The sequence below is a fragment of the Lissotriton vulgaris genome, chromosome 2_1, assembly GCF_964263255.1.
Source record: "Lissotriton vulgaris chromosome 2_1, aLisVul1.2, whole genome shotgun sequence".
Lineage (NCBI taxonomy): Eukaryota > Metazoa > Chordata > Amphibia > Caudata > Salamandridae > Lissotriton > Lissotriton vulgaris.
Window position 1 is genome coordinate 2,004,339,396 of NC_141687.1, and position 19,693 is coordinate 2,004,359,088.

General features: G+C 43.8%; 1 protein-coding gene across 1 annotated transcript in view; it reads right to left on the reverse strand.

The window, feature by feature from the left end:
• ADAMTSL3 (ADAMTS like 3) overlaps positions 1-19,693 on the reverse strand; it is a 2,358,716-nt gene that overhangs the window by 332,653 nt on the left and 2,006,370 nt on the right. The window contains exon 23 of the mRNA XM_086958228.1: positions 9,982-10,110. Coding sequence (XP_086814354.1) covers positions 9,982-10,110 — 129 coding nt within the window. The remainder of the gene's footprint in view (positions 1-9,981; positions 10,111-19,693) is intronic.

Consider the following 19,693-nt stretch of genomic DNA (forward strand, 5'->3'; position numbering starts at 1 on the left):
GGCCTGGATTTGTGGCTGATAGATATTAGGGTCTCTTGTTGGCAGATGTAGGTATCTTCCAAATAGCGACCCTTGCTTCTAGTTAGGGAAATGGGGATGCACACCTTAGATAACCCCTGCTCACCTCCTGGGTAGCTTGGCATGAGCAGACAGACGTATCCCAAAGACACTGTGTAAAGTATTTGTACTCAAAACACACTGTACTTGTCACGATTCGCTCCCTGTGTTCTCGTACCCACCACCAGGGGGCCACATAGTGGGACTTTCCAGTCTTATAATGAGCTTCCAGACCCTCCCCTGTATGCATATCCTGACTTCCAGTCATTTTGACACTTATTGGGAATTGACATCCATTCCCAAACCATGCCGAGTTTTGTGAAAGCCAGCCTGCTTATACTTGAGGCCAGCCTACTCATGCCTGAAACTTCATTACCCAGAATTCCCTGCTCACTGCTATGTCTCCACCCCTGAGGGTCAAGGATGAGTGGAGGAATTCAGCTTACCTGTGGCTGGCTGCTGCTAGCCTGCTCACACCTGATGCATATGATTACTGTGAGCTCTTTTAAGCCCCAGCTCCCTTCAGGACCAAGGTTGGTCATTGTAGCTGTTTACTGGTGAGACCAATCCTTGTTTCCAGTGCTCCCTGAGCTTTTGCTATTCTTGTTTCCAGTGTTTCTTGAGTTTTAGTTATGCCTTATTCCTGATCTGCTGCTGTTTTCCTTGTTTCTGAATTAGCACTGCCTGCAGTGCTACCTTGACCCCTGAGCCTTAGTATTACTTGTTCCTGAACTGCAGCAGTTTCCCGTCTCCTGAATTAGCACTGCTTGTAGTGCTACCTTGTTTCCTGAGCTGTAGCTAATTATCTGTTCCTGAACTGGCAATGCCTGCAGTGCTACCTTGACTCCTTAGCTATAGTAATTCCCAGTTCCTGAACTAGCACTGCCTGCAGTGCTACCTTGACTCCTTAGCTATAGTAATTCCCTGTTCCTGAACCAGCACTGCCTGTAGTGCTGCCTAGACTCATGAGCTTTATCTCAATTCTTGTTCTTGTCCTAGCACTGCTTTCTATGCTTCTTTGTTTTCTTGATTCCTTAATCTGCACTATTCTAGTATACCCTTGTAGCCCCCCTTCTGTATATCCCTTTCCAATCCCTGCCTTTCTTCCCAATTCCTTGGTTCCAGTTCCTAGTTTGCTGTCTTTCTATTCTGCTGTCTTGCTTCTGTTGCCTTGTATGTTTGTTACCTGCGTTCTGCCAAGTGTGCCCTGTGATTTCCTTCCTTTCCTGTTAAGCACTCCTCCGTGCTAGCTCCTTGTCTTTTGTGCTTGTGTTTAGTTCTACCCTTTTCCTGTTACTGCCTTGCGTGTTCCTGTTTGATTGCCAGGATCCGTGGGCACAGCTGACTACCTAGGTGGTGTTTCTTGTTCACTGTGAGTATTGTCTTAGAGTTACATTTATAACATCACCATAGGTATAAGCTCCACAGACCCTGCCTTTGCATGCATATCCTACATGTGGGTATTTGCAGTCAGTATCTGTAACAGCAATTGTGGGTAAGAAACTTACTGAGTTTCAGTCTTACTGTGTGGAACTCCTGAGTGCTTTGCCCCACACCCCTTTTGTTAATGTTGTTTCATATATATGTCTTGCACATTCGTCCTGGATGTAATAATTATGAATGCTAAATTGCCTTGTGAGTGTCCTTCCTTTTTTAGTCTTACCCATCTTGCTCACTTGAACAGGCTTCCCCTGTGGATCCCTTTTTCTTCTCTGACTCCCTGTATGATCCTGGGCAGTGCTGTACTCTTCTTCCTGTGTAAGTTTTCTTCCCAGTTCTCAGTCCTTGCCCAAGACCCTGACTGTGTTCCCCACATAGTCCCGGACAGTCCCTGACAGCACTACAGTGATAATACCACAAATTGACACCACACCAGTTTAGAAAAATAAAGTATCTTTATCTAATCTCAACAAGACGAAAACAGAAATAAAATCCAACACACATGTAATATGAATATGACTTTTCAAAGGTTTCAAACAACTTGGTTCATAGAAAAATATGGATGTGTGATTTCTCACAAAGTACCTGTGGATGTGTCAAAATTCACAAAGCCAATCAGCCACAGAGATGGGAAGCATCGAAAACAAAGAGATGCGTCAGTTCCTGAGACCTTGGGGAGGCAATGCAGCAGTTCTACTGCACGCAGGGGAAGTGATGCGTCGAATATGGTCTGTAGGGGGAAGTGGAGTTGACTCCAAGACAAATCTGGTCCGCAGGTGATGCGTCAGAAAAACTTGCCGCACCGTTGCGGTGCGTGGAAATCCGGGATGCGTCGGCAATCGATGCGTCGGCGGCTAGCAGCACTGCATTGGTTTCTACATCCACGATCCCGCGATGTGTCAATTCTTGCAGCCGCGATGAGCGCTAAATCGTTTCTGCAGCGGCAATGCGTGGAGATTCTTCTCGCACATCGGTGCTGCGTCTGAAAAACAGCCGCAAGAAGAACCATGTGTTGATTTACTCATTTCTTTTTTTTCTTCCTGCTCCCAACAGCAGGAACAACCTCCAGAGGCCCAGAACGGGAAGAGGTACCTCTTTGCAGGTCAGAACTCTCAGCAGCAGAGTTCAGGAGAGCTGGGAGTGAACGCTTTGTGTCCTAGAGACTTCAGAACAGGAGGCCCTTGGAGGTCTTCTTCAAGCAGATTCACAGCAAAGTTCCAGACTTTGTCCTTCCCCTGACAGAAACAGCAACTGCAAGCCAACCCCACACAGCAAAGGGGTGGTGTAAGAAACTGGCTCTATATCTACTGCACCAAAGTGAGGTACAGTGTGTATAGAGTCCAAGGGTCCTCAGAGGTTTGACAGAGGTTAAAGTTAGATAGAACAATACTCTCTAAAGCGGTAGCTTGGTCAAGCAGTAAGGCAAAAACAGAGGACAGTGTTAAGCATTTGATGTACACACTCAGTCAGCAAATGAATTCATACACTCAAGAACTGACCTCTAGGCCAATTGTTTTTGTATAAAAAATAGACTTTTGTTTATTTCTAGAACCAAGCAAGTCTGGCACATGTAAGCATAAAAAATACTTCGCAGTCGTAAATTACTTGTGTGAACACAGTTCACAAGTGCAGTATAACTTGTACTGATTTTGGTTACAGTTTAAGTAAGCAGTTTGCAACACTTTGCAGGTATAGTACATTCAAATGAATGGGCTTTTTAAGTAAAATGAACTTAATTACTTTTCAGATTACTTTTGCTAACACAGTGCTGCATCCTAGATTCAGCACTGGGACATTTCCTGAAAACAGTTGAGTAAATGCTTTTTAATTAGAGGTACGATTTTTAAAGAATATTATTGTATTTCAAAAGTTGACACTTGCAAACTCTTTCACATAGAATCACCAATGTTATCCTATTTGAGGAAATTCTCTTAGCAGGTAAGTTACTAGAACAATACTTTTCTTACTCAGTGCTGGATACCTAGATTCAGCACTGGCACATCTCCTGAAAGCAGTTAAGAAAATGCGGTTTGGTTAATCGGGTAATTTTTAAGGAATATTCTCAGTTTTCAAAAGTTGACACTTAGAAACTTTTAAGGAGAAAAAGTGTCAGTGTTATTCTATGAGGAAAAAGAGGTTATCGGTTTACAGGTAGGTAATCGGTCTTTAGAGTTAGGGTCCTGGGGTTAGACTCAGGGGCCTCCCAGGGTCAGTTCTTGTACCCTTAGCGGCACTTGGGCAGCCAGGTACAGAGTGTTGAGGCCCAATGTTACCCTACAGAGGATAACGGGACTCCGGTTGGAGGCTGCTGGCAAGCAGGTAACAGGGTTGTGGGAGCAAAGCTCCTAGGGTTAAGCTCAGGGCAAGTTGGGGACCAAGTTAGCACCAACGGGGCATCCTCAGCGGCACTAGGGCAGGCAGGTGCAGTTTGATGTTTTGATGTAGGGTGCCCTGTTGATTTCAATGGAGTTTCTCTGGGACGACAAAGAAACACTGCAGGCTCGGGGAAGAGAATCTTCCAATAGCGACCTCCACTTTGAGGGGTAATTAGGGATGTAGAGGGTTGGTCAGGCACTGCTGGGTGAGGCACACAAGGCCGCGGGGCGTTGGGTGCAGGGGTGCCTGGGTATGTTGGATTTACTTACCCGCTCTGGTCACGGTAGGGGGGGGGGGTCCTCTGGATTGAGGCTGCAGGCGTAGCCTGGAGGCTTGAGGCAGGTCAGGGGTCGCTGGATCTTGGGTCAGAATCACCGGGGGGGACCTCCTTTTGGTGTTTTTCCACTCAAACTCGGACCGGGCTCGGCGAGTGCAGAGTGGGCTGGATTCACGGTTTCTGTCTGGCATCAGAAGCTGCAGTTCAAACATGTCCGGTGTTCACAGGAGAAACAGCTTGAAAAGTGAATGCAGGCACCGATTCCAGTGTAGTGTATTTTATGGATTTTTTAAACAATAAAGTTAGGAGTAAACATTATACACCAAAACAACATTTGTGCATAGTGTCCCAAGTGACAAAGGCAACCTAAACCTTAGTGACAATGTGAATATTATATACAAAGTTTCCACAGTTTGTACAAGTACACCGTTATCAAAATAATGCCATGTGAACAGCAGCTATATACAATGATATGTGCTGGGAAAATGGGTCGCTTCTTCTGTTTGTTGACGGCGTTTCTACCCTCAAAATAATGTGGCATCTCTTCAGGACTATTGATGAAGGGACATCTGACTTTATGATTGTGCAGCATTGTGAAAATGATGTGCCACACGTGAAGAATAGAGGTAAAGTGTTTACTCACATGAGGACCCGCCCGGGTACTCAATGTGAAGACAGGCTATCAATCCAATGGGGTATGTAGGCAGGCCAGAGGGGCTCAATTAATTTTATGCCACAGCCGTAGCGTTGTAGAATTCCTTTGTGAATTAACAGTGACAATGCACTGGGAGTTTCTCTCGGTAGAATATTAGAAAATCGGGACAGCGCTTCGCGTGTAGATTCAGAAAAAGCTGCGTCAGTCAGCTTGATTGGGTACAATGACTTTCTAAAAGTGGCATTTTCTAGCACAAAATTGAAAAACCATCTTTACTAAAAGATGTTTTATACATTTCTGAGTTCAGAGAGCCTAAACTGTATTTCTCTATTTTGTCTCAATGGAAATTATACCTGTAAGATGTTACAAAGTATTTCCAATTCTATCCTATGAGGCAGACAGCCTTTCAAAAGAGAAAAACAAAGTTGCCAGTATTTCACTAACAGTCATACACATAAGTATATGTTCTACCTCTCACAGTCACTGCACTCTACCCATGGGGGTACCTTGTGCCTACCATAGGGGTGCCTTACATGTACGAAAAGGGATGGTTAGGGCCTGGCAAGTGGGTGCACTTGCCAGGTAGACATGGCAGTTAACAGCAGGTCTGAGATACCTTTTCAGGGCTACTCATGTGGGTGGCACAATCAGTGCTGCAGGCCCGTTAGTAGCATTTGATTTACAGGCCCTGGCACAGTGAGTACGCTTTCCTAGGGGATTACCAGTAAATCAAATATGCCAATCAGGGAGAACCAATTGTAATCACAATTTACACAGTGAGCACTTGCACTTTGACACTGATCAGCAGTGGCAAAGTGCCCAAAGCATCTAAGCCAGAAAAAACGAAATCCAGAACAGCATCAAAAATACAGGGGGTAGAGGCAAAAACTCAGGGGAGACCACGCCAAAGATGCTAAGCCTAACAATGGCTGTTACTTCATTAGCTGCATCCTACCATCATGAAATCCTTGGTGAATGAGTGCTATATAAATGTTATTAATAGAACATAAGAGTATTCCTATCAATTGGAGTACTAGTAAAGGTAGTAGTAGCAGTATTAAGACTTCTACCAATAGTAGTCCAACTTGATATTACTAGGTGTATTAGCAATACAGCAGTGCCAGTGCAAACAACACTAATACTTGCACTAGTAGTGATATTGTGACATGATACTTTTCCCCCTACAGTATGCTGTAGTTTGATTTTTTTTTATCAATCCAGTAAGGTGCTTCGAAGGTCATATGTTTGAATGCCAGCAAGGCAGATTTACCCTTCCATCCTTCTAAGGAGGTGCAACAAAGATTTTTTTGGGGATTGAGGCAAAAAGGATTGCACTTTTCTAGCTGTGAGGTAACGTATCAAATGATTCATTAGGTCATTAGGACCTGAGACTCAAAACCCCTAAGACTCCCGGGATAAACGAGATCCCACAACAACATAAGAAACTAAAAATACTAATGAATGAAAAAAAGTAATTTATGCAATTTCTCTGTATTATGTGTATAGATACAACTAAGTGTGCTGAACCACTGTGTTTCTTATCCTTCTAAGGAGGGTATATTAAATAAAATATATCTGGTAATAGTAACAGCATCTTTATACGGAACTTAGCAACTGCAGCAGTCCAGTATTAAGCACTATATAAAAACAGCATATTATAGTGTTTATGTATATATATATATTCAATGAAAAAACCATAGGTTTCAAAAAAGTTATAGTTAGCAGTGATCTCATCAGTGATGTCATTTGAGATGTCATCAGTGATGTCACTGACCATGTCATGAATGATGTAATATGTGACATCATCAGCAGTGGATTGCGGGCGCGCAAGTTATAGTGAGTCCAACTAACTATAACGTGGGAATTTCAATGTTTTTTTATGAGTAAAATGTTCTGCTAACTATAACTTTTTTGAAACCTATGGTTTTTTCATTGAATTTTAAAGGTTGTTTAAAAGCTAATTCCTAACTATAACGTTTGTGAAACCTATGGTTTTTTCACTGAATTTCATAGTTTTTTTAAAAGCTAATTCCTTTGTTTATCTATTTTTTAACCTAGTTTTTTTTAAAGCTGTTTTTTATAACTATTTTTTTTATATAAAAACATTTTTTGTTCAATTTATATATATTTTTTTAAATCATATTTTCCTGGTTCGCTCAGGGTGCGCCACCGGTGAGCTTACCCGTATCATTTTGTCTTGTACCGGTGAGCTCTTCCGAGAGCATAGCGAGAGCGCTAATTCTGCCTTCGTAAAAAAAAATATGTATGAAAACTAAATTATAATGCAAGACATTCAGTACCATACTTAAAAAAGCAGAATTTTTAATTTTCGAAATGAAAATGATTTTGCATTTCCGTACAGCTAGCAAAACATCACTCAAGCGCGCCGCGTAAACGCCCCCGGAAGCGCCTAAGTTCGCACCTCGTAAGCGCCCCCGGAAGCGCTCCGGAGCGCGCAGCGTAAGCGCGTCAAGTCATATGACCTTAAAATAACACTTTTAATTGGTTGCTAACAGTTTTTTTTACAAAGAATGAAATCCCCACCCATTTCCTTCACTTCTTCTTTCACTTTTGTGACTGCAAGACCTGTCTTTTTGCTCTTGGATCTTTGTTGGATTACCATGGCTGCCAGAGAATCGAGTAGCAGTGATGACCCAGCTAGATTTTTAGATGAAGAGGTTCCACAGCCTAAAAAAAGGAGCATTTTATCTGGAATTTTTTTTCAATTCCAGCAGACCAAAAAAAAGTAAATGCTCCAAAAGTGGAGTGTAGAATTTGTCAAACTGTCCTGTCACAGGGTGACCCTTCCAAAACATATTCCTTTGAAAATTCTACTATGAACCGGCACGTCGAGAGGAGGCACCCTCAGAACTATGCCCGAGAGAGTGTAAGGGCTCTTGCACAAGAGGCTCCAGGGGACGGTGCTTCTACCTCAACTGGAGGAGCAACGTCATCAACAGTGAGGGGGGGACCAGACCAACTGATCCCCAATATTCAGCCTGCTTTTAATGATGCAACAATTAAATGCAGAAAATGTGATCAGCTACTTTGTTATGGGGAACAAAGTGTTATGTTCATGGTTCGAGCAATAGAGAACCACCGCTGCCATCCCCAGCCCTAATTTTGATTTTTTTTATTTTGCTCCTGTTGAGCAGTTTCCCATTCCCTGATTTTGTTTTTGTTAAAAAAAAGAAAAAAGAAGAAAAAAAAGAGTTCTTTTCAGAACTACCTCCAATTCTCATCAAAGAGCTGTATTCTTTAAAAAACTGAAACAGAGTTTTTCTCCGTGGTGCGCTCAGGGTGCGCGTACCGGAGAGCGTACCCGGGAACGCACCCAGCGCTTACCCTGCGAAAATATAAAAAAAATAAAAGTTTTTTTGCCCTTCAGGGTCCTTCTAGGCCCCCCTCAGAACACCTAGGGGGTCAGGGGGTGTATACTCTGCCCCCTTTTAATTATTTCCCCCTTTCTTTTTCACCTCTTGTGTCTCAATTCTACTGAGACACAAGATGGCGGACTCTCCAGACTGTTTAGAATGTTGAAAGACAACCGACAGCCAATCACCTTTCCGCTCGCGCACTCCCGTGGCGCGCCGGGTGCGCTCCCCGGTACGCGTACCGGTGAGCGCCCGCAGCGCGCCTATAGATATAAATGTGTTTTTGAAGTTAATTTTCTAAAAGACCACTGGAGCAATTTTCACCAAACATAGCAAAGGCACATCTGCGTACCAGTCCCTACAATTTTGCCAAGTTTGGCATAATTCGGTTCAGCGGTTCGGGCTGTAGACTTGTTAGACCGTCCTATTGAAATTAACATGGAGAAAACACGTTTTCGGACCCCCCTTTTTTCTCAGCCCCCACTTCACGAATCCCCCGAAACTTTCAGTGAAGGAGCGCAGCGGAGCTGGCCAAAATTTTGGAAAATTACACACAAATTCCTCAACCGGCGCCAGAGTTATTCCCAATAGAATATTGCGGATTTCCTATGGTAGGAATATATATATATATATGTGTGTGTGTGTGTGTGTGTGTGTGTGTAGATATATACATATATATAAACACAAACACATGTGTGTGTGTGTATATATATATATATATATATATATATATATATATATATCTGTGTATATATATATACATACACATATATGTAATAATAATAATAACAATAATAATAATAACATACACATACACACACACACACACACACACACACACACATATATGCACACAGACACCTTCTCTATAGGATATGTTGCCACATAACAGAATTGTATGTACATTTTTGGGAACCGATTTACATTTTTATAGAAATTCACAAAGTACCCCTGGGGTGTTGCAATTATCACAGTTTTAACAGCTGTACTCCTGAAATCCTATTAGGAATTCATTTTTTGCACAAGTGAATAACATCTTTCTCGTTCCAAGGGAAAAATAAACACCAAGAAAAAATCCTCTACTGTACTCTACTGATGATTTAGGTAGGTGTTTCTAAACCATTACAGAGCAGGAACTGGATTAATCCCTACTCTTACTGAGAACACAACTATGGCCATTAACTGAGTGTCAATAGGCCCAGTAGCATTTTGTGAATACTCACATATATTTGTGGGTTTGCCCAAACCTTCATGGAATTCCCACCTTGGAACTCAAACTCAATTTACTCACATAAAAATCTTCAAATAAGTACGTTTTTAGAGTGTGAACCCATTTGTGGATGTCAAAAGTAGTTTTACATTAATGAAAAGATTTTCGCAAGGTCAAGTTGTGTGTAAATGTTTGAATAGCTCTGTGAATCTGCCCCTGCGTGCATCTTTATACACGTCTCATGCATTTTTAGGAGTTTTGTCACACATCATTGATATGATTTTGCAGGATAGATAGCTAGAGGTGTCATTGACCAATCTATTTCTAATAATTCATGACAGACGCCCTCTATTGTCGTATTCAATTAAGGATTATGACATCGTGAACATTTTTATCGTGAAGTAAATAGCGTAAGGTGCAACATTTTGTGTCAGTACATAGCATCTATAGTATTTCTACAAAAAAGGAAATTGGTCTTATTTGTTGTTCAGCTACACCCCTATCTTTTATCCTATTAAGCCACTGTGTTTTTATCTGAAAATGGAAACTGGAGGTTCTAGTGAAAAGTTGAAGAACTAGAAAGCAAACTTACCTTTCACAGGACAATTTATTTTCACAGTAGATCCCTTTATGGCCGATACATAGTCGCCTGCGACTGCTGATTCATTGGTAGACTCCATATATGTGATGTTGTGACTTCGAGATAGAATGGCAGGCTCCTCTGGAATAGCAAATAAACATGCAAATGAATAAAAGAAGGGAGGGCAGCATTTCATTGTACTCTTGACCTTTTTCCCTATGCCCTGCCACTCCTACATGGAATGTGATGCCCTGGTTACTTACTGGTAATCTCCATTACTGCGTGTATAGTCTTCCTCGCCACATGATTAACAAAGTGAGCTTCAGCTCCACACCAGAACCATCCAAAGCAAAAACAGTTAGCCTCCCATGCCTCCCATCCCTTCCCAATATGGCTGACCCATATCACCCATGATCTCTATAAGAGGCGGTGTGTGTGTGGTTAGAATTTTCCCTGCCCCAAGAAGGATACACCATGTGATGTAAGCGTGTAGCAGTCTACTAAGCAGAGAGCTGTTGCAATGGCATACTTTCCATTGCCTAGTTTGGGCCAGGTGTTCCTGACAGCCACTCTCATTTTCCACCTGCCTCTCTTGAATGAGGTGTCTTTCTTCCATTTCTATGCTCCAGCACTGTTTAGCAGCACACCAGGACAATGGTGGCCACCAGAGCCACCGCTAAGCACACACCCGCTCAGTTTGCTGCCAGTGCAGGGTACTCTGTCCTGTACCTGACTCTTCTACACTGTACTGCAGTACAGGGCTGCAGGCCACCTAGGCGCATCCAGTGCGGCACCCAGAGGCTGGAATGAGCAGCAAAGGCAATTGCAGAGCAGTGCAACGGTCGAGAGCAAGGCCAGGCAGCTGCAATGCTGGCTCAGTGCTGCTACTTATCAGTGGGGCCAGTGTGAGTGAATTGGATGAATTAAAAGCATGTAAATCCTCAACTTCGACGTTGTAACAAATAATAGATATTAGAATTGTTCTTTGGTGAAACAGTATGTCCTACAAGAGCACCCATAAAGCAGTGGTGTAATACAGTGTATTCGCCGAGCTGGTTAATTATACCGTATAAACACATTTACACTAGAGTACAACGATGTACAGATTCAGTTGAAACAACACTCATTTATGAAGTAACAAGGGATGTCTCATTGCACCTTAAAGATGATACAGATCCCCGATAATATAAATCCCCGAAGTTGTTTTCAGTGTTTATTAGTATTTTGCGCCATCATTTACAATAGGCGCACACATCTTGCTCCCAGGTGAGCATCAAGTGATAAGGGTTTCCCACCATTATATGTGATTATGCTTGATTTATTTACCAGGTCGTATTAAGCGATATTTTCTTGGATTTTTGTCAGATAAAGTATGCTACTGTTTACTCCGCTTTCTTAACTGGCAGCACAAGATGTGGGTCTCTATTGGCTACTGAAAGAAAAGTGCCAAGCCTCCTTTCACACCACAACTGCAAATCAGGTGAATTGCAGGAGGCCTCGGTGCTATCTTCGAAGGCAGAGGTGGGCACTTCCACTTGCAAGACCAGGCTTGGAAGAAGGGTGGAGCTAGCAGCCTCTGTGAGTGGTGGCCTCCCAAGAAAACATGGGCTAGGTGTACATTAAACATAAGCTAAGAAGCTACGGGGGAAGAGCTAAATATTACTAAGTTTTTGTTTTATGCAATGCCTGATTCTGCAGTTTTTTGCCATTTCGTAGCATTGCAAATTACAGGTATTATTTTTGGTCAACTTACGTGCATTATATTGATCAACCTCTAAAGGATGAATAGTTAACTATCAAGCAGGAATCTTAACCTGTGATGTTCAGGTTAAGGATTGTGCTCTCTACGGGTGCATTACTCACCCAAGCAATATTTCCAACTAAATAACTGCCTTTCTCAATTGTCTTGGCCCTTTAACCAGGCTAAGGGCCTTTTTTGCAAGTACCCCGGTACTTGGTATGTACTACTGCATCTGCGGCAGATGCAGCAAGGAACTCCAAGGACCATAACCCCCTTAGTTTACTTTAGCCCTGCCCACTTCAGGAGCTGAAGGAACAACAGCCATCTGGGGCTACTGCACTGCGGGAAGGTGCATGCCAAGGAGCATCTGGTACTGCACAGGAATGCCAACAAGCAGAGTCCGCTGAGCTGTCCGCAGCCCTGGCTACCTCTTCAGTGGTTATGTCAGCTGCAGCCTGGGCTACCTGTAAGCGAAATGAGATGGGGGGATGTCAAGGAGCAGATGATGCAGCAGGAGACTGCAAGGACCAGGGTCTCCCATGCCGACCATAGATAGCTCTGCCCATTTCGAACTGGCAGGGACACCAGCTATATGGAGAGCAAGGCATCATGTGCATAGGTGGGCTCATCTGTGGATGTTGTGGATGAACGAGTGGTGAGGTGCCCAGGGGCGTTGATTGGTCCTCAAGATTTTGGGAGGGGGGTGAATTCCCAACAATCTCTCTTGTATAGCTTGTGAAAATACATTATATGCGAATCAGAGTATGGAGGGGGAGACTTAAGGGGCAGTGTATATTGTTAGGAGCACTTAAAACACAATGTTTTTCAAACTGACCATTTTTTAAGACCTTCAAAACAAAGACGAGAGAGCTTGTGTGTGTGTTTTTGTCTTTGTGTATGTAAAACTCCCAGGTGAAATCTGACGGACACTTTGCCATACCCGACTAAGAGCACTTGAGCACTTGTACCCAACTATTTACTGCAGATTTTTTTTTTGGGGGGGGTGGGGGGGCGGTCAACACTTCAAACACCCCCTTGAAGCTATGCCCCTGGAGGTGGCATGTGATGCTGCTCAACTGAGGCTCGGCAACTGTCACCATATGCACTAAACAGGTTTAACTGTTAGGAAAGACTGCATTTTAAAGGAGGTATTTCAACTGGGCTTTAATTAAACAATGATAGCCTAGAAGAAGGCTGCCATTCCACTGGAAAAGATGCTGCCCTCAGGACATGCCAGTCGGCTCAACTTTGAGGAACCTTTACAAAAACGTAGTTGGTAACGTTAAATCCCCCTTAAGGAGGCCACCATGAATGTTGTGAAAACAGCTACCAAAGACGGTAATGATAGAGAACTAGGAGCTCTCCTTCAAACTATGACCCCTCACCAAACATCTAAAAGACCATCATCATCGTTCCCAGTAGAGCCAGGTGCACATTGCAATCCTTCTAATCGTGGGCCACCATTGCCTCAGCCCTTTTCTACCCGCAGGAAGTTGATAAAACGAACTATTCATAAAACTAAGCTGAAGCAGGGCATATTAGCAACATATAGATGAAAAAAAAATTCTACCTCTGTTTAGGGGGATTTCGGACAGGTTGAAAAAGAAGAATCATTACTTGATGGACGACTTATCTCAATCAGAATTGTCAATCAGTTGGAATGGAGGCGCATCCCTTTACTAGGAGTTATTCTTTTGTTCCATGTTAACACAAATCTATCCAGTCAAGCAGGAAGGTGCCAGAAGCTGCCTTCAAGATGATTGACCAGACTACCGTTAATATTGTAAGAAAATAGGCATAATACCACAGAACAATATCTGTTTAATATCACAAGCAAGCAGCAGGGGCACTAAATCCAGCCCTCTTTCTGGGTTACTATTTCCACTGGAGGCAACATCATATGAGATGGCCCTTATTAATATACCCTATTTAAAGTCCAATCAGTTGAACAATAAATCATCTAACAGGCTTACAACAGCCTTGGGTGGATAGTCCTTCAAAACTGTATTAGATGACTGCGTTGAATAGTTTTAGAAGCCTGAGACTAGTGAGGGAGTTCTTCAATTCGCTATCCCTAAGACACCCCAACAAATCAGCTATTCGGGGAGTGCCCAGGGATATTTTTACAGACCAACAGTGCAAACCGGGAATAGGTTAAGGGATACCTGTAAGCGACTGCTGGAGATCGGCCATCCATTATTTGGACGTTCTTTCACCTTGGATGAATATGATCGTTGAATATTAGTATTCTGTTTAACCCACCTGTAACAACATTCCCCTTTTCTGCAGGTTCACTCCAGATTTTTTGCCTTTTCCTGGACCCTGCTTTTTTCTTAATTACAGGACTCTATTATGTTATTAGCATGTAATAAAGATTATACAGCTCACTCCATCAGATGTATCCCGGCGCTAAAGCCTAAAACAGACAAATAGCAGGCTGGACTAAAAGAAAGGTTAACCAGCTAAAATAACTAGGTTTTTAACAACTTTTAAAAAACAGTAAAGCTGTGACCAGAATGAATATGTAGGGGCAACGTATTCCAGTATTACAGTGCAGGGTAAGGAAAAGAACACCCTCTGTTTTGAGTTGTCCGAATGCCACGTGGGGTGGCTAGTGTCATGTCACATGATCTAAGTTTCCTGGCTGGCTGGTAAAATCTGATTCTTGTACAAAGGTGGGCTGGATACTACCATATAAAGCTCTGTGAGTATGGCAAAGGAGCTTAAAAATACAATGCTTCCTGAAAGCAATCCAATGAAGGAATCTCAGAACCGGAGATGGCAACGTGAAAGATGGAAAATGAAAAACCAATCAGGCAGCCGTTTTCTGGACCGCTTGCAGGGGTGACATAAGAATCTTATTTGCAGCAACCAGGAGTGTTCCTATAGTCAAGGTGGCTGGATATATGAGCCTGTATGATGGTCTTTCTCAAGTTCAGAGTGAGCCACGAGAAGACCTTTCTGAGCAAACAAAAGACTGCAAAACAAGTACGCAGACTGCAGTAACATGACTTTCCATGGTAAGCTTGTTATCCAGCAGAATACTGAGATACTTCAGCACGTTTTGGCCATAGTCATAGTCATAAGTTCTTGTATATCGCATGATTCACCAAACAGGTCTCAAGGCGCTTAGCAGAAAGAGACGACAACCATGAGTTAAAGAGCATAACACAGATTAATTGGGGAAGAGCCATGTCTTCAGACCCTTCCGAAAGGCTGAATGGTTAGATAGGGACCACAGATGGAGGGGCAGTTTGTTCCAGAGTAGGGGGGCTATATAAGAAAAAGCCCAACAGCCATTTCTCGAGGTCCTGGCCCTTGGCTGGACCAGGAGGCATTTAGAACTAGATCTCAGGACTCTGGGGGGGTTGTACCAAACCAGTTTCTTTGCTAAGTAGGAGGGACCTGTACAGGTGAGGAGCTTGTGGACGATACTGAGTATCTTGAAGTGGCTTCTTTGGCGCACAGGGAGCCAGTGTAGTTCCCTAAGACTAGGCAGAGAGGGTGACCTAGGGGACAGCCCAAGCACCAAACGAGCTGCGGCATTCTGAACAGTTTGTAGCTTGGTCAGCAGGCACTCATTAATGGAAGCAAACAGGGCATTGCTGTAGTCTAAGCGGCTGATAATAGGCCCCTGAATCAGGGGCTTCCTAGATTCAAGGGGGAGCCATTTAAATATTTTACGCAACTTGCGCAAAATACCATAGCAGGTACGAGAGACTTGATTGACGTGGGATTTCATAGAAAGGGTGGATTCAATCATAATTCCCAGGTCACGTACCACTTCTTTGGGCTCTGGGCAGAGTCCCAATTCTTGCGGCCACCAATCATGTGCCAATATCAGCTTGGCCTTACCAAACAGCATTATTTCTGTCTTGCTGTAATACAGCTGGAGTTTGTTGGTATTCATCCAGTCTCTGATCGCAATCATACATTTCTGAAATCTGGAACGAGTGTCAAGAAAATCCAAACTGCAGGTAATCAACACCTGAGTATCGTCCGCGTAAGACACTGTGGAGAAGCCAGAGGGGTGCGATACAGATTGAAAAGCAGTGGACTTAGAATTGATCCCTGGGGAACTCCTACGGAGAGGGGGATCTTACTGGATTCCAGGGTGTCAACCTTTACATATGTGTGCCGGCCTGCCAGATAACTCTCAAACCAAGCACAGGCTTCGCCTCTGACACCAATCTCCCACAGTCGTTGATGAAGGTGTCAAAGGCAGCCGATAGATCCAATAGGATAAGGACAGCAGACTCACCTCTATCAAGAGTGAGACGAATGTTGTCCACTACCTCCATTACTGCAGTCTCGGTCCCGTGGGCGGCACGGAACCCCAACTGCGAGGGATCAATAAGCCCCTGTTCTTCAATAAAAGTTGAGACTCGCTTGTTAACCAGATGTTCCAGTACCTTTCCAAAATAGGGCAGGAGCGAAATCGGCCTGTAATTGGACAGGATAGTGGGGTCACTGTTAGGTTTTTTAAGAATAGGTTTGATCTGAGCCACCTTCCAGCAATTGGGGAACAAGGCTAGATCAAACGAGGCTTTAAAGATGTTGGTGAGGGAGCTGGCCAGTGACGGGAAGATCTTACTACACTTACGGGGAACCAGAGAATCTGTAGGGGAACCAGATTTCACCTTCAAGAGGGTTTCCAGCACTTCCGCTGTTGTAGTGGGATCAAATTCCAGAATGGAAGGGGACTTGATGTGAGCAGAGGTAGAGAGGTGGCAGGGAGGGGCCTCTCCGATTTGAGGGATATCTGGTTTGGGGGCAACAAATGTGGAATAGATCGTCTTGATTTTGTTATCGAAGTAAACTGCGAGTGAGTTGACCCACTGGAAAGTGGGAAGAAATGCTGACTGCTCCACCTGTGGGGAGGTGAACTTGTTTACTATTTTGTATAGTTCATTGCTCGAGTGAGCGGCTTTATTGATCCTATGGGTGAGGTAGGACGATTTTGCAGCCTTTATGTTTTTCAGGTAATTAGAGTGGACCCGTTTATAGTTCAGGCGATTTTCAAGCGTTCCGGTCTTTCTCCACAGCCTTTCCGCCGATCTACTGGCAGATTTGTCAACTTTAAGCTTCTCCGTAAACCATGGAGAAGCTATTGTTTTAACCTTGACTGTGGTTTCAGGTATAATTGTGTCCAGAGTACCCCTAATAGATGCTTCTAGCTGGACTACCGTTGAATTGATGTTGGTAATACAATGATTAGGGGGTATAAAAGCTGTCGAAAAAGCTTCTGGGTTTAGCTTGCACCAGGGCCGTATTAGTTTGGTGTCTGAGCGATTAAAGGTCCTAGACTCAATTGGTTTGCAGAAGCTAAACTTTACAAGATAGTGATCTGTCCAAGTCATGGGTAGTGGAGATTCACAGTTAAGGCTAGGCAGGTTGGTAAAGATTAAATCAAGGGTGTGCCCCGCCTGGTGTGTGGGTCCTGTCACTCTTTGCGATAATGATAGGGTTTCTAAAGTTGAGAATAGGTGGCAGGTATCATCATCATGGACGAGTTCCGCATGGTAATTGAAATCTCCTACCAAGATGAAGTTATCTGTGGCCAATAATTGAGAGGCTATGGTGTCAAGGAGAACATTAACAAACTTAGCTTTGTCTCTCGGAGGTCTATAGACTAGGGCGGCCCTCTCCAGTGACGTTTTATTATACATGATGTTGACTATTGTTATTTCAAACAAGGGGTTGATGGAGGATTCGAGCAGGGTGATGGAGATAGGGGATCTAGCCGCCACAGCTACACCACTGCCACTCCTACCTTCTCTATTTTGCCTGATAAGATGATATTCCTGGGGGAAGGCAATAGCCACATCAGGCGAGGCTTGGCTGTGTAGCCATGCTTCAGTGAAGAAACAGATGTCAGGTCTCTCAGTGTCTAAAAGGCTCCATACCTCCAGGGCATGTCTGGCAGCACAAGATGTGGGTCTCTATTGGCTACTGAAAGAAAAGTGCCAAGCCTCCTTTCACACCACAACTGCAAATCAGGTGAATTGCAGGAGGCCTCGGTGCTATCTTCGAAGGCAGAGGTGGGCACTTCCACTTGCAAGACCAGGCTTGGAAGAAGGGTGGAGCTAGCAGCCTCTGTGAGTGGTGGCCTCCCAAGAAAACATGGGCTAGGTGTACATTAAACATAAGCTAAGAAGCTACGGGGGAAGAGCTAAATATTACTAAGTTTTTGTTTTATGCAATGCCTGATTCTGCAGTTTTTTGCCATTTCGTAGCATTGCAAATTACAGGTATTATTTTTGGTCAACTTACGTGCATTATATTGATCAACCTCTAAAGGATGAATAGTTAACTATCAAGCAGGAATCTTAACCTGTGATGTTCAGGTTAAGGATTGTGCTCTCTACGGGTGCATTACTCACCCAAGCAATATTTCCAACTAAATAACTGCCTTTCTCAATTGTCTTGGCCCTTTAACCAGGCTAAGGGCCTTTTTTGCAAGTACCCCGGTACTTGGTATGTACTACTGCATCTGCGGCAGATGCAGCAAGGAACTCCAAGGACCATAACCCCCTTAGTTTACTTTAGCCCTGCCCACTTCAGGAGCTGAAGGAACAACAGCCATCTGGGGCTACTGCACTGCGGGAAGGTGCATGCCAAGGAGCATCTGGTACTGCACAGGAATGCCAACAAGCAGAGTCCGCTGAGCTGTCCGCAGCCCTGGCTACCTCTTCAGTGGTTATGTCAGCTGCAGCCTGGGCTACCTGTAAGCGAAATGAGATGGGGGGATGTCAAGGAGCAGATGATGCAGCAGGAGACTGCAAGGACCAGGGTCTCCCATGCCGACCATAGATAGCTCTGCCCATTTCGAACTGGCAGGGACACCAGCTATATGGAGAGCAAGGCATCATGTGCATAGGTGGGCTCATCTGTGGATGTTGTGGATGAACGAGTGGTGAGGTGCCCAGGGGCGTTGATTGGTCCTCAAGATTTTGGGAGGGGGGTGAATTCCCAACAATCTCTCTTGTATAGCTTGTGAAAATACATTATATGCGAATCAGAGTATGGAGGGGGAGACTTAAGGGGCAGTGTATATTGTTAGGAGCACTTAAAACACAATGTTTTTCAAACTGACCATTTTTTAAGACCTTCAAAACAAAGACGAGAGAGCTTGTGTGTGTGTTTTTGTCTTTGTGTATGTAAAACTCCCAGGTGAAATCTGACGGACACTTTGCCATACCCGACTAAGAGCACTTGAGCACTTGTACCCAACTATTTACTGCAGATTTTTTTTTTTGGGGGGTGGGGGGGCGGTCAACACTTCAAACACCCCCTTGAAGCTATGCCCCTGGAGGTGGCATGTGATGCTGCTCAACTGAGGCTCGGCAACTGTCACCATATGCACTAAACAGGTTTAACTGTTAGGAAAGACTGCATTTTAAAGGAGGTATTTCAACTGGGCTTTAATTAAACAATGATAGCCTAGAAGAAGGCTGCCATTCCACTGGAAAAGATGCTGCCCTCAGGACATGCCAGTCGGCTCAACTTTGAGGAACCTTTACAAAAACGTAGTTGGTAACGTTAAATCCCCCTTAAGGAGGCCACCATGAATGTTGTGAAAACAGCTACCAAAGACGGTAATGATAGAGAACTAGGAGCTCTCCTTCAAACTATGACCCCTCACCAAACATCTAAAAGACCATCATCATCGTTCCCAGTAGAGCCAGGTGCACATTGCAATCCTTCTAATCGTGGGCCACCATTGCCTCAGCCCTTTTCTACCCGCAGGAAGTTGATAAAACGAACTATTCATAAAACTAAGCTGAAGCAGGGCATATTAGCAACATATAGATGAAAAAAAAATTCTACCTCTGTTTAGGGGGATTTCGGACAGGTTGAAAAAGAAGAATCATTACTTGATGGACGACTTATCTCAATCAGAATTGTCAATCAGTTGGAATGGAGGCGCATCCCTTTACTAGGAGTTATTCTTTTGTTCCATGTTAACACAAATCTATCCAG